The 12,748-nt window shown below is 38.9% G+C and overlaps 1 protein-coding gene across 8 annotated transcripts in view; it reads right to left on the bottom strand.

Annotated features, from left to right (window-relative positions):
- Positions 1 to 12,748, bottom strand: part of Chst9 (carbohydrate sulfotransferase 9) — a 246,081-nt gene that overhangs the window by 100,627 nt on the left and 132,706 nt on the right. For all 8 annotated transcript variants that reach the window (XM_015482252.2, XM_048806395.1, XM_048806396.1 and 5 more), the window contains one exon: positions 5,380 to 5,421. In XM_015482252.2, coding sequence (XP_015337738.1) covers positions 5,380 to 5,421 — 42 coding nt within the window. Of the gene's footprint in view, positions 1 to 5,379; positions 5,422 to 12,748 lie in introns of those variants that run through there.

The raw sequence follows: 12,748 nt of genomic DNA, 5'->3' as shown, positions 1-12,748 counted from the left end.
GGGGGGGGGGGGGGGGGGTGGAGGCCATCAAGGAGGATGGACTCCTGTTCCTCTGCAGCTCTGGGACTTGTCAGCTGAAATCTTTAGGCCACGAATCTTAAGGTTGAGACTTCATTTAAAAAAATATCATGTTCATCCAATCTTACAAGATTTGTAAGGCTTAATTCTCACATAAGCTCAGGAAGGCTGCAGAAAAGTCTAACTATCCCTTCCTACCAGTTTTGATAATCCTGGGTTTACAGAGAAGGATGTTCGGGCTGACAATGGGAAGCATGCCCTATGGCGTGTGGAAGGAACAGTGGGGCTGCTGGGGACTGGCGATCAATACAACAGGATGGGTAACTGCCCTCTTTACCTGTGAGCTTTAAAACAACCCAACCCGGATTCTAGCACCTCAGCTTCTTTTTTGCGAGATGGAATATGGACTCAGGTCTAGGCCACGCATCTCTACAACCTGTGGCACTCATCACTGCCGGCTGTGCTTCCTTCCTTCTGTTTGAGTTTAATCAGCACCAAGAACGCTGAGTACCAGTAGATACTGTCCCTTCCAGGAACTGTGCCCAGGAGGAGGCTCCTAGTTAATGCTAAGCTTCTCTAAGGCACAAGCGCAACTCACTCTGAATGAGAGCATCTGTAATAGCTCGAGAGGGGTGTGTCTTTCCTTAAAGTCTCCCACCCCTGCAGCTTGTGCACAAAGTAGGCTTCTCCTTTGGCAGAGTACAGTCTGCTATCAAGATATAAAATGGTATTCCCCTTGAATATGTGTATTCTTTGGCTGGTACATAAACCCTGCTAGAAGATTTTCTTCCTGAAGTTTCAAAGGACATTTCTCAGTTCATTAGCCCTAAGAAATGATTCTGAATTACTCTCTGTTCATTAAATAGAAGCCATTTTTCCCCCTACTCTCTATCCTAGGGAAGCATAGAACCTAGAGTAGAAAATTCAAGTTTTAGATTCTGCCTACAACATTTTCTCAAGATTCCCCAAATCTGAAATGTTACAGTCTGGGCTGTTTTCTTGCTGTCAGAGACTCATGGGATTGCCAAATAAAGCCGTTTCCCTACTAGCAGAGGATTTTTGAAGAACAATGAGAAAAATGTAACAGAAATGCCACCGTAGTCCTAATTTTCAGTTTGCCACTGAATGGACATGTCTTATTTCTTCCAACTACATGGAAAAGTGATAGAAGACAATCCCAAGTGTCAGTAAGACCTGTGAGATAAATGAAGGGTAGAAAGAAGGTGTGAGTAAAGAAGAGAATATATGAAGAACCCAGAAATGGAAGGCAGGCTGATTAAACAAGAAAGAGAAGTAGAGTGTGGTTGAACAAAGAAATAAAATGAAGAGATGTCCACCTCTGTGTGGGCTTTCAGGAAGAGATGAGCTGCTTCTTCAGTAGAAAGAAGGCAGGGGTGAGATGGTAATTTCAGGGGCCACTGGGGTCTGGCTGGCAAGAGATGGGTGATTCAAAAGCACATTCAAAAGAAGACTGATAGGCGTTTATGGGATGGAGGGAAAATACCCTGTCTGCACCACAGGAGGCAATGCATCAATGGGTCCTTCCTTGGGGAAGGCAGAGATGTATCTGCACTGTGTGTGGCTCAGGCCATGTAGAGAAGTCCCACATGTGGGGAGTGGATGTTGAGGTGTCTTGGGGCAAGCTGCATATTAACAGGTCACTCCAGTCAACTGAAGGAATGTACAGGAAGCAGGGAGTTTGGAGGTGAATTTCATGTGACTCAGGTTGAGACAAAAGAGGAGTTGATTGGAGGAGGAAGGACACAGAAGAAAAAGCTCTGGGCTCTCCCAACTTCTAATTAATCTCTGGAGTCATAGTTTCACAGAAACCTAGAATTTCGTCTGGATTTGACAGGTTTTTCCTAATGTTGCAAATATTATTCATAGAAGATGCTCCTATTCATTTTCTTCAAAGATCTTCAATAGTTGCTAGCACCTTGCATTCATCTTTCATGAATAATCACTGACTGAATGAGTCAACCATGTTCCCAAATGAGGAATATGTTTTACATTAATTAAAATAGCAGTCAATAACGTGCAAGATTTAGCCTATATTTTCTTTATTACTGCCATTTGGCAAATTAAGGATGAGAGCCCTAGCAATTCAAATCTCCCTCTGAGGAAAGTTTAGTAACTATCAAGACAGATCTTGGCAGCTCTTGCTTGGGATCCCCAAGGCTCACTAAGCATTTTAAGAGGACACAAGACATTTTCCTAGTGGCTAGTGAGATAACCCTTGTCCAAGCATGGGAGGCTGTGCAGTTCTGTATATTGCAACCTGCAAATCCTATGCTGAGGTTTAGAATTGTGTGAAGGCCTGAGGAGCAGGTGGCAGGTGAACTTGAGGCAAATTGTGCTTTTCTATTCCAGAGGAGATGGGAAAAGCATTGTGCTAGAAAACTGAAGCTCAAGTGCAAGGAGAGGTTGAGATCAGGACTGTGAGACAAGGGTGGGCTGTGGGAAGAGAGGAAGGCCAGTCAGGGGTCTTGCCAACCACTGACCTACTCTGAGAAGTAGGCCTGTGGCTGGAGTTTAGCTGATAGTTGAGAACATGTGAACATGCGGACATATAGGAACTCTACCTTTAGAGTAAGCCACTCAGTTTTTTGGACAATGACAAGAATCTTAGGATCACAGGCTATTGATGTTGAACAGAAAAGGCATCATTCAGCCAAAACAGAGTTGAGGACAGGTCACCAACCCTTGAGTATAAGGCCTCTAAATTTCTGAAATCTGCATTGACCAACATTTCCAATTTCTCTTTCAAAAGCACTATCCCTTAGCCACTAGGGTACCTGCTTTGATTTCCTCCAATCCCAGATTATCCAATTATCCATGTGGCTGCATATAGGTATGGCCCTATATGCAAAGTCATGTTTTAAAAATGGGATCTTCATTCTGCTTTAAAAACATTTATATATATCCCCTTCTTCTTTTCATTTCTCATTGTGATTTTTTCCCCTCTTTCTCCAGAAACAGTGGGGATGGATGTGGAGGTATCCTGGGGCAAGCTTAGCTGAATGAATAGAATTCCCACAAGTAGAGAAAGGAAGGAAATCTTTTCCAGCAGTACAAGCAAAAGCAGAGAGATGTGGAGGAGCATAGATAACAGTCACAGGAGATAACTCACACAGGATAACAGTCCTGCAGCCCCAACTCTAGAGCATCATTTATGGGCACACCCAGGACATACATACCTCTTTCCTGCTCTCAGCCACCTCTGTAATCTATGCACTGTTATCCCTCTTACATACACAAGAGTTCAGCCAGGTAGCTCAGCAGTGTTCTGGCCACTCTAGCTGCTTCTCAGCATAGTGTTTTATAGTTTATGAAGCACCTTCACATGATTATAAAGTTCTCAAACTCATTAATTCGTTGTTATCCTTGCGTCCATTTTACGAATGGTGACATTGACATCTGGAGAGATTGTATGACCTGCCCACGTCCCATGGATCATGGGTGGCTAAATTAGTTTTCAAACTGGTGTCCTCCAGTTCCATATCGCACGCTTTTCCAACCAGACAGTGGGAAAGAAAATGGAAGCTCTCAGACATAAACTTCCTGAAATTTCTTTGCATTCACCTTCAAGTTTATCTATTTTTTTTAAATCCCCCTTTTCCTTCTGTCTCAGAAAGAAACTTGTTTTATACCGTGTTCCTGAAAGTTCTCTCTCCATCCTCAAGTGGTCTCATTTATTCCCATGTTTTTACATTTCAACTCTGTGCAGATGACTCTCCAATCTTTCTCTCCGAACTCCAGGGGTCATTTTGAAATCCTTCAAAAGCATCTTTTCTTGATCATATGCTTTTCACATACCATACACCACTCCCACCCTGTAGCTCTGCACTACTAACTCCCACTGTGCTCTATTTTTCTAGAGCTTTCTATGCTCTTCTTTTGCTTGTAAAGCTTTCCTTCCTTTCTCTACTTGTAGGAATTCTATTCATTCAGCTAAGTGTTATACCTACTATGAGTATTTCCCCAGTTTTTCTAGTGATGTGGTTTCTGTGTTCCCAAAGCACTTTGCTTATTGGGATAACATGTCACTTATCATATGGGAAAATTATTTGTCTCTATCTCTTTCTTAGTTTTAAAGCTGCCAACATAGTGAATACAAAGAAAAGGATTTTATTTATCACTACTTCCCTAGACTGCAATAAGCATGGCCCATGGCTTAGTGTTTGTGGAATGAATAAAGGAATAAAGAAATGAAAGGTGACTCAGTTACCATTCCAGTTTTTCAACATGCTCTAAGGAGGACATAGTCTGATTTTTTCCCTCACTTCAAATCTGCTGTGGTACTGGAAAGTGGTCTTGCTTGCTTTGTGAAAATATTGAGTTTTAAGTGAAAACAACAACAACAACAAAACCAAAACTAAAAAACCTACTGTATGAAACTATAAAAAAGGAAATGGAATGGTATAACATGTTTCATGTGAAAGAAAGTAAATATACTACTATCATCCTGTGACCCATGTTACAGAAATGCATCCTAAAACCTAAAATTTCTATTTATTAATTTTCAAATGAAATAATAGGAACTGATCATTTTCTATTGGTAAATATGTATATTCACAAATTGCACAATAGTAAACTTCATCTGATTGAAATAATGAGTTTGGCAAGGTAAGGAAGAAAAGCTAGACTGAATTAGGGAAGTTGGAATTTATTGAAAGCAATGCAGTTTTATTACCTTCAATACTATGATCTGCCAATAAAGTCTGTCTAAGGAGACATCTACTTAATGACATGGATCCTTATTTTATAGCTGAATGTGTTTGCCTAAAGACCGCTATATGAAGACCCATGAGAATAATGCAATCTTTTTGCACGGGTTATCAAGAGTTCTCTCTATTGTGCTTAGCATAACCATTCTTTGCAGACCATTCAACAATATATTTCCGCTTAGTCTAGAATAATGATTCAAAAATTGTTCATTAACAACATCTGAGTTAAGAAGGTCTTACTATATTTATAAAGGAAGGGACCTTGGAAACTAAAGAATATAGTCCAATGTTCCAGGCAGAAGTGGTAAATGCTTTCAAAATAAAAATGTAAACTTTTCCAAATAAGATAAATATTACTTATTCACTAAGCTAGATATCAGAGAAATCTATCTTTGAAGGCTTTGGTTTCCTTTATAAATTCCTTGAGGGCATGGGTCATGGTCTGCTTGCTTCTCTTCCCATTCTCTGACACTTTATACACTTCAACAGAGCCACCTGGGTTGTGCCTTCTGGTGATGGTAATCAACACCAGAACAGGCACTTAGACATAATGCTGAGGTTTTAAGATAGTCTAGTTGCTGCTCTGCTAATCTGTTAGTAGCCAAGACTCAAACATTATGAGGAGGTTACTCACTGATTCTGGGTGCAGGCTGCAAGTAATTTATTGGGTCCCATCCTGGAAAAGAAGAGAAAGAAAATTCATATGTTACCATCACATCCAGACATTTACAAATCTTTCTAACAAATAAGACTCAAAACGTCTAATATTTTATAGTAACAAGGACAGTCATGGGCAAGAAGAAGGTCATGAAATTAAATATGTCATTTTCTGTGTTTCTGGGCTAAGGAAGAAATGGCAGGCTTGGAGTCACTTATTAGCAAACCTGGCATTACCTTTAAACTTTGTCATGCAAATGACAGTTTTGTGGCTGAGCTCTCCGCCTGGGAAAGTTTGGGAAGTTGGGATGGGTGCAGTTGGAAAATAGCCATCTCACAGAAGATGATTTCCCTCTATTTTTAGCATTTTGCTCAATTAATGTATTAGTATGTTAATATGCAAATTATATTTTCCACTTGAAATCTTTGTGTAAAATTGTATACTTTGGATATATGTTTTTGGGTAACATTGATACTTGGGGTAGATATGCCATGTACTTCTAGCCCTGGGGCGGGGGGGGCGGGGTCAGTGGCCCATCCTGGGTACCTTAGTTTGGAAGACTTGTAACAGTAGAGGAAATCCAGGTAGAGAAAATAGGGCTCTGGGGAAAGCAATCCAAGGATAATTACATTGTCCAGAAGTAATGGTTGTTCCTTCTGTACTAAGAGCTGTGTAAGAGTTTTGTTCATCCTAATGACGGTCCTAAGGAGGACCGTCTTCTGCCAGATGAAATGGCCCAACGAACATACTATATTTCTCTTTGGTCAGTCATCTATGGGGAGAGGAGGGCCTCTGCTTATGTTGAGAACAATTCTAAGGAACTGAAAGCAGGTATTTACACAAGCAGTGTTTGGCTTTTTCAGGTACACAATTCCAATTCTTCCTTAGATAACATTATAAATATAGAATTCATAATCTATGATAATATCTATGATATTATATACCACATACTATTTTACATATTTAATCATAACACATATCATATTCTATACTATGTAAATATAAATATAACATCTTTAATACATATGTATTATGTTTTGTTCTTTGCATGCACGTCTTTTGAAATATGTTAATATGCTAATACTTGAATAAGCACTCAAGAGTAGTGTGACCTAAGCAATGTAGGAATATTAATTTTCTGTACTTCCTTCCTGTTCCATTTAAATCTCCTACTGTCAGTGCAATTCATTTATGGCATTGTTTTTGTAACCCTAATTGAGAGCAAAGTTTTCTTGGCTCTTGTCTTTTTAATCAGTTTTTACCAAATTTCATTTGTGCAAAAATATACCAGGTTATACTTGTATCAATGAAATGCTTTTTTGTTATTAGAATGATTAAAAGAAAATACATCCAAGTGCATTTTGAATTGTATTGTTCTGAATTGCCTCGTATAAGGTCTCAGCAGTTCTACTTGATTTAGTAATTTCTGCATTTCAGATGAAGGTATTTATAAGTCATTTATATAGCTCATCAATAAATGATAGGTCTTTCAGTACAACTGATCCCCACGGGCTGGAACTTGATATGTAATCCGCTGCTCCAACCCACTCTAATGTAATTGCAACTTTCTATTTACCTGTTCACCCATGTAACAGCAGCATGATTAAGGTCACACTTTCCTGGCTTAGCGATAAGACTATTGTTTAGGCTAGAACCTCAAATCTTCTTCCACATGAAACTGATTATATCTGTTATTTATATGGCCTATCACTTAATCATGGAAGAAAATTAAATTGGTGCTGAAAAAACAGCTACTCATAAAGTCAAATGCATCTGCTTCTTTATCTCTTATGATATTTGGTAAGTTGCTTATTGATTGTATGATGGATTGTTCTCATCTGGTATCCCTTTTAAGGTACTGGCTTATAATGATCAAATCATTTCCTTAAAAAATGTGGACATGGCAGGTGCTTTCCTCCTCTGGGTTATATTGCAAAGATAAAGGCTACGCAACTGCCAATTGCTTAAGTGTGTCTGAAAACCTGACATTGGGACATCATAATGACAGCATGTAGAGGCATTGGATACTCTTTCCTGGTCTGGTTCAGCTCTCCACACATAACAGACTGAAGTACATTAGTCAAAGGCCTGTCTCCCACTTTATATAGCAAACTTATTGAACACAGGGATGACCCACTTTTATTCCTCTTTATAACTTTCCCAAACCTAGGTGAGTGTCATGCATAAATATGGGTTGAATTAAATTACATTTGAGAGAGCTAATACTTTAAAGATCTGGTAAAGAGGAAGGAGAGCTTTCATGAATTGTCTTTTAAGGAGAGGTATTCTCTCCCATCTCCCCAAAATATTAATAGAGTGAACAGCTCTTCAAAGGATTTTTTCCATACTGTATCTTCTGAGTCATTGTTATTCCTATTTATATTTTAAGGTAATAACTACCTATAGGATGGTTGTATGGACTGACTTACTAGGTACGTGATCATAAATTAAATACCTGTGAATGTTCATCTCTGAACAACTGGGAATCTGACTTTCAGTGTCAGAATTGGGGCTTTGCTTTACATAATGGAAATTAATTGAGTTTGACCAGAGCTGCTAAAATTAATAAGAGCTTAAACATTGCATCTCGTACACACGTTCTTACATTGTGTTTACAAGTTTCAATATGGAATTACTACTTATTTAGGGGCACACATAATCCATTGAAACAGGATCTTTTCCCTTCATTCTATCCCTTTAATCTGAGTCATTTTCATTTTCTGTGGTGAAGCACATTTCACATGTTGAAATTTGGCGTAAACAACCTAATAAGTGAATAATTCTAGAGCTTTGATGGAAAATCAATTTTTTTTTTTTAAAAAGTAGCATTTCACTGATCCTTATCCTGAGGGTTGGAGAGCTTCATGCTTCGGAATCGTACACTGAGCCAGGTAGAGCTCACTTTCCAGTAAGAGAACACAAATAGGACCATATGTACTTTTCTTAGGAGAAATTGAAGTAATTCTTCTGGCCACATGATAAATTAATAAAGTTGTTTATCAGGGCTGGGAGTGTAGCTCAGAGGAACATTTGCCTAGCATGCATAAGGCTCTGGATTTGATCTCCAGCACTGGAAAAAAAATGGTTTATCATCCTCCTTCCCTAATAAAGAATAAAAAGAATAGGAAAAGGTTAGACAGCTTCCTAAGGCCATGTTGCAATTTGTTAAAATTTAAACAGGATTACACTTGGATTGCCAAAGCCTGTTCCTCAATAATGAGTCACTTTTTTTTCCCAGCTAAATCTTGCAGCAATCTGATTATCAATAGCCTCTAGATTTTACAAAAAGATATTTAGATGTAAAAATAAAGAAAACAAAAATATCACTGTGAAGTCTAGGCCTCTCTCTGTCCAATATTTAGTGGCTGAATTTAAAAGTTCATCCCAATATTTTCTTTTGAAATATTGATTTGATCTAACCTTACTTTCCCCCCTCTTCTTTTAAAATTGCCTGGATGCACAATTATTAAATCAATAATAGCCACAATAACAGCTAACAGGTTCTGAATCCTTATGAAATACCAGACATGCTACTGAGTGCTTTATGTGACCCTTATCTAACTAATATTGTAAGAATCCCATAGGAATACTACCAGGATTTCTGTGCATGTAATAAAGCTACATGTTTCCAGTCTGCATTTCCTTACATAAACCAAACTCACAATCGTCATCCGTATTTCCCAATTTCATTAACATTAAAGTGGATTGACAACTTAAAGGCACAAAGCAGAATCCCATTTAGATTAGAATCCCCTTAGATTGAAGGGTTTTTTCCCCCCAATATTTTACTCACATCTAATTCTATAGGTTTTACTAATTCAACTCCATAGAGAATTTTCAAAACCAATTCAGAGAAACAGAAATTCCCTTTTATATACTCATATTATGTCATTGGCTTACATAATTTATAATTGGGTTAAATTTCTAAATGAACAAGTACAATTGGCACAGCAGATCTGGGAACAAACACAATGGGTTCTTGGTCCACCTACATCTATCTCTCCACAGGTGGGGCCAGCTCACAGTGGGCTCAGGGGCACCCCATGTTGAGCTAGCTGTAAATCTCAGTCAATGGGTTACATTGGGAGAAAGGAGAGGAGGGCTTTATCAGGCAAATCACTTAAGACCAGCAAAAGAACTTCTATTGTATTCGTTATTTTGTGAATAAGTTATTTAGATAACATTAAAATAAGAAAAAACAATAAGGTGGAAGAGAGGAAGAAGAGAGTGAGTTTAGGTATTTTGCCCAAGGCTACAAAACTAGAGGTGAAACTAGAATTTGACTCCAGTTGAGTGTTCTTTTTCTCCATTCCATTATGCCTCAGAACAGAGGTGACTGCAGTGGGTTATATGTGATATTGGAGTCCCGAAAGGGGACTTGGGACAGCTGAAGATCAATCAGCAAGAGAACAGAGAGACCAAAACCAGAAGAACCCAGAAAGAGAGGAGATTGTCATAGAAATCTGCAAGAGGGAAGCCCTGTAATCGTGCTTTCCTTGAGTTAACCCAAGTATTTCTTGACTTCATACCTCACTGGTTCAAAACAAAAGGGGTTTCAGAAAACAAATTTTGTCTACGGATATTGCCAACAGAACTGGTTTTTTATAGTTTTGAAATTGAAGAAATCCTGAAAGGTCATCTCACCTCATCAGCAGACAATATATATAACAGAAGAGCCTATGACTCAGTGGTCCCAGGGGGGTACCAAGCTTCAGGAAATCTGTGATGACAAATAGCAATTAAATGAAGTAATCTGAATTGCTCTCCATCTACTTCTTCCTAATCCCTGGGTTTTTTACTTGTTCTATTTCTGTCAAGTCCTTCTGTGGGTAAGACTATTTAAGCCCTAGTTTTGAAGAACTTCCTAGTCTCCTGGAAGGGATGGTTTTATAGTAGCTGTTTTAAAATGCCTCACAGTAGATTTTTATGTTTTCCCATTAAGTATTAATGATCTCAGCTTATGTTAAATGCTTTCTGTTTCTTTTCTTGGCATTTTCCAAGTTATTTCCTTCGAGAAGAAAATTGGAAAGGTATCGAGATTTCTGTGGCTTCATAAGGAATTCATAAAAAGGTTAAGATCTCAAATGACTATCCCTTCAATCAAATTACGTTCAATTGTTCAAAATGTTTGTACCTGGAGCATCAGTTTTGTGCACTTCCAGAAATAGCTGTTTATTTTTCACTGATTTAGTTATTATTGCCATCATATGGCAGTACATGTGGTTGAGATTTGAAGAATCCCTCATCTAAAACTGCATCCTGCCTGAGTATTTTTTGGAAGGAGATTATAAACAATGGATCAATGAACTCACATGAGTGAAAAAAGCAAAGAGGATGTGATAGATGGTTTATGTTTTATGAAGGTTGCAAAATTAGTTAACCAACTGAAAGAAAAGACAAATTAGAGACAAGTAGGGGGAGATCCAGTATCAGTGTTTGTAACAAGTGCTCCTTTATAGGGCATCCTGAATAAAGCCACTCTGTGTTATAAGGAGGAGTACCTGTGCTCTGCCCAGAGCAGGGTGCATTGGTGCTCCTGCCAGGCTCCCTTTGCAGAGGAAGCAGCACTGTCTAGCATGCTCTGCCCAACATAGAGTGCAAAGCAGATCCTATCCAGGAGTGTCTAAGAGCGGGACCCGCCCAAGAGGCAGCTGCTAAAATGAGAATAATACTGAAAAGACCCAGGAGGCCCGAGCCCCAAGCCTGATTCTCTGCTACCTGGTAGAAAACCCATTCACTTAGCTTCTCTGAGCCTTCATTCCCTATTCTACAAAATGTCTTAATATCCAATGCAGCTTTTAAATTCTGTGAAATAGGACAATAAATAAAGAAGTTCTTCTCGGCCAAGCCGTTACTATGTTTTTCCTTTATATGTTGTATTCATTCCCCCTCAACCCCACATAGTGCTTTCTGGATATATAGATTTATGTCTCCTTAGCTTAGGCTAATCTCCTTAGCTTTAGTTTTGGCTTCTCTTGAACTTCAATTTTGCTTCTACAAATTCTAGCTCCCACGTGGGTCTATGGTTGGATCAAGTGCAGAGATACTTGAATGAAACACATAATGCTTTTCACCAAACCATTCATCCGCCGAACTTACTATCTGTTATAGAGACAGTCCTTCCTGCCATCCAGGCATGTGACTTTGACATCTCCCAGGCATCTCATCCCTATACTTGCTTCCATACGGTCACCTTTTGATGTTTTTTTTTTTTTTTTATATCTTATGCTCATTCTTTTTTCTATGTTGACAATATTCCAACTAAGGTTCTTAGTACAACAAAGCCCAGACTTTTTTGCAACTGTCCCCAACTTGGTACTCCTGATTTCAGTCTCCATCCTCATTTTGATTTACCAAATCAATTGTTTAAAAATCGCCTTGCCCATGCTAATATCCTCTTCAAAAAACTCTAATTACTTCTCACTATGACAGGAGCCAGTCTAACTCAGCATCCAGTGCTCACTAAAATAGGATCCTTACTTACCTGCGTAACTCAATACTCTTATACCAGTTCTGGAAATCCCTTGGGTAGGCCACATCTATTTATATTCACAAGACTGGACTAACTCTTTTCCTTCTATTTGAAAATGTCCCATTCCTTCTTCAAGATCTAAACTGAAGGATTTCACATCTCAGTGTTCAGAGTGGCCATCCTCTGAGCCACCATTGTTTCTTGCTGGGAGTCAGACAATGGTGCAGGAGTGGACTGCATGCCAGGCCAAGTCCCTTACGGGTATCAACTTATTTGTTCCTTAACCTTATTTCTTCCTTCAGTATCATCACTGTCACTACTTTATAGGTAAAGACTGTGGCTTAGAGAGCTTGCTAATTTGACAAGGTCACAAAGTTTCCCAGTGCTGGATCCAAACTCTGGTGCTCTGACCATGAGTCCATGCTGCCAATCCTCACAGCACCCAGTCTACTGAAGCTTCTGTGCTTCAGTAAATCCTCTTGTCAATTGTCTCTGTCTCATGCAAGCTCATGGAAGGAGAGCACTTTGTCTCTGTTCTTTCTGTAGCCTATAACTGGAACACAGAAACATCTGGAAGGTACAACCTGAGAAGTTCAGGAACTGAGTTTAGCATTAGAAACAACAGCAAACCTCTGACAGTAACTACCCTGCAGAGACACACCATCTTTCTCTACCTCTCCCATTTTCTGGTAACAGGCTGAATATTTTGCAGGTCAGAAAAGGGGTAACATTCACAATAAAAATACCTGCCACAATACAGTGATGCAGCAGCCACATCAATGTTTATAGCAGCTCAACTCACAAGAGCTAAACTATGGAACCAACCAAGGTGTTCTTCAACAGATGAATGGATAAAAATGTGATATATATATA

The sequence above is a fragment of the Marmota marmota genome, unplaced genomic scaffold, assembly GCF_001458135.2.
Source record: "Marmota marmota marmota unplaced genomic scaffold, marMar, whole genome shotgun sequence".
NCBI lineage: Eukaryota > Metazoa > Chordata > Mammalia > Rodentia > Sciuridae > Marmota > Marmota marmota.
The sequence above is the reverse complement of the archived record's forward strand: the minus strand, read 5'-3'. Positions and strand labels throughout refer to the sequence as shown.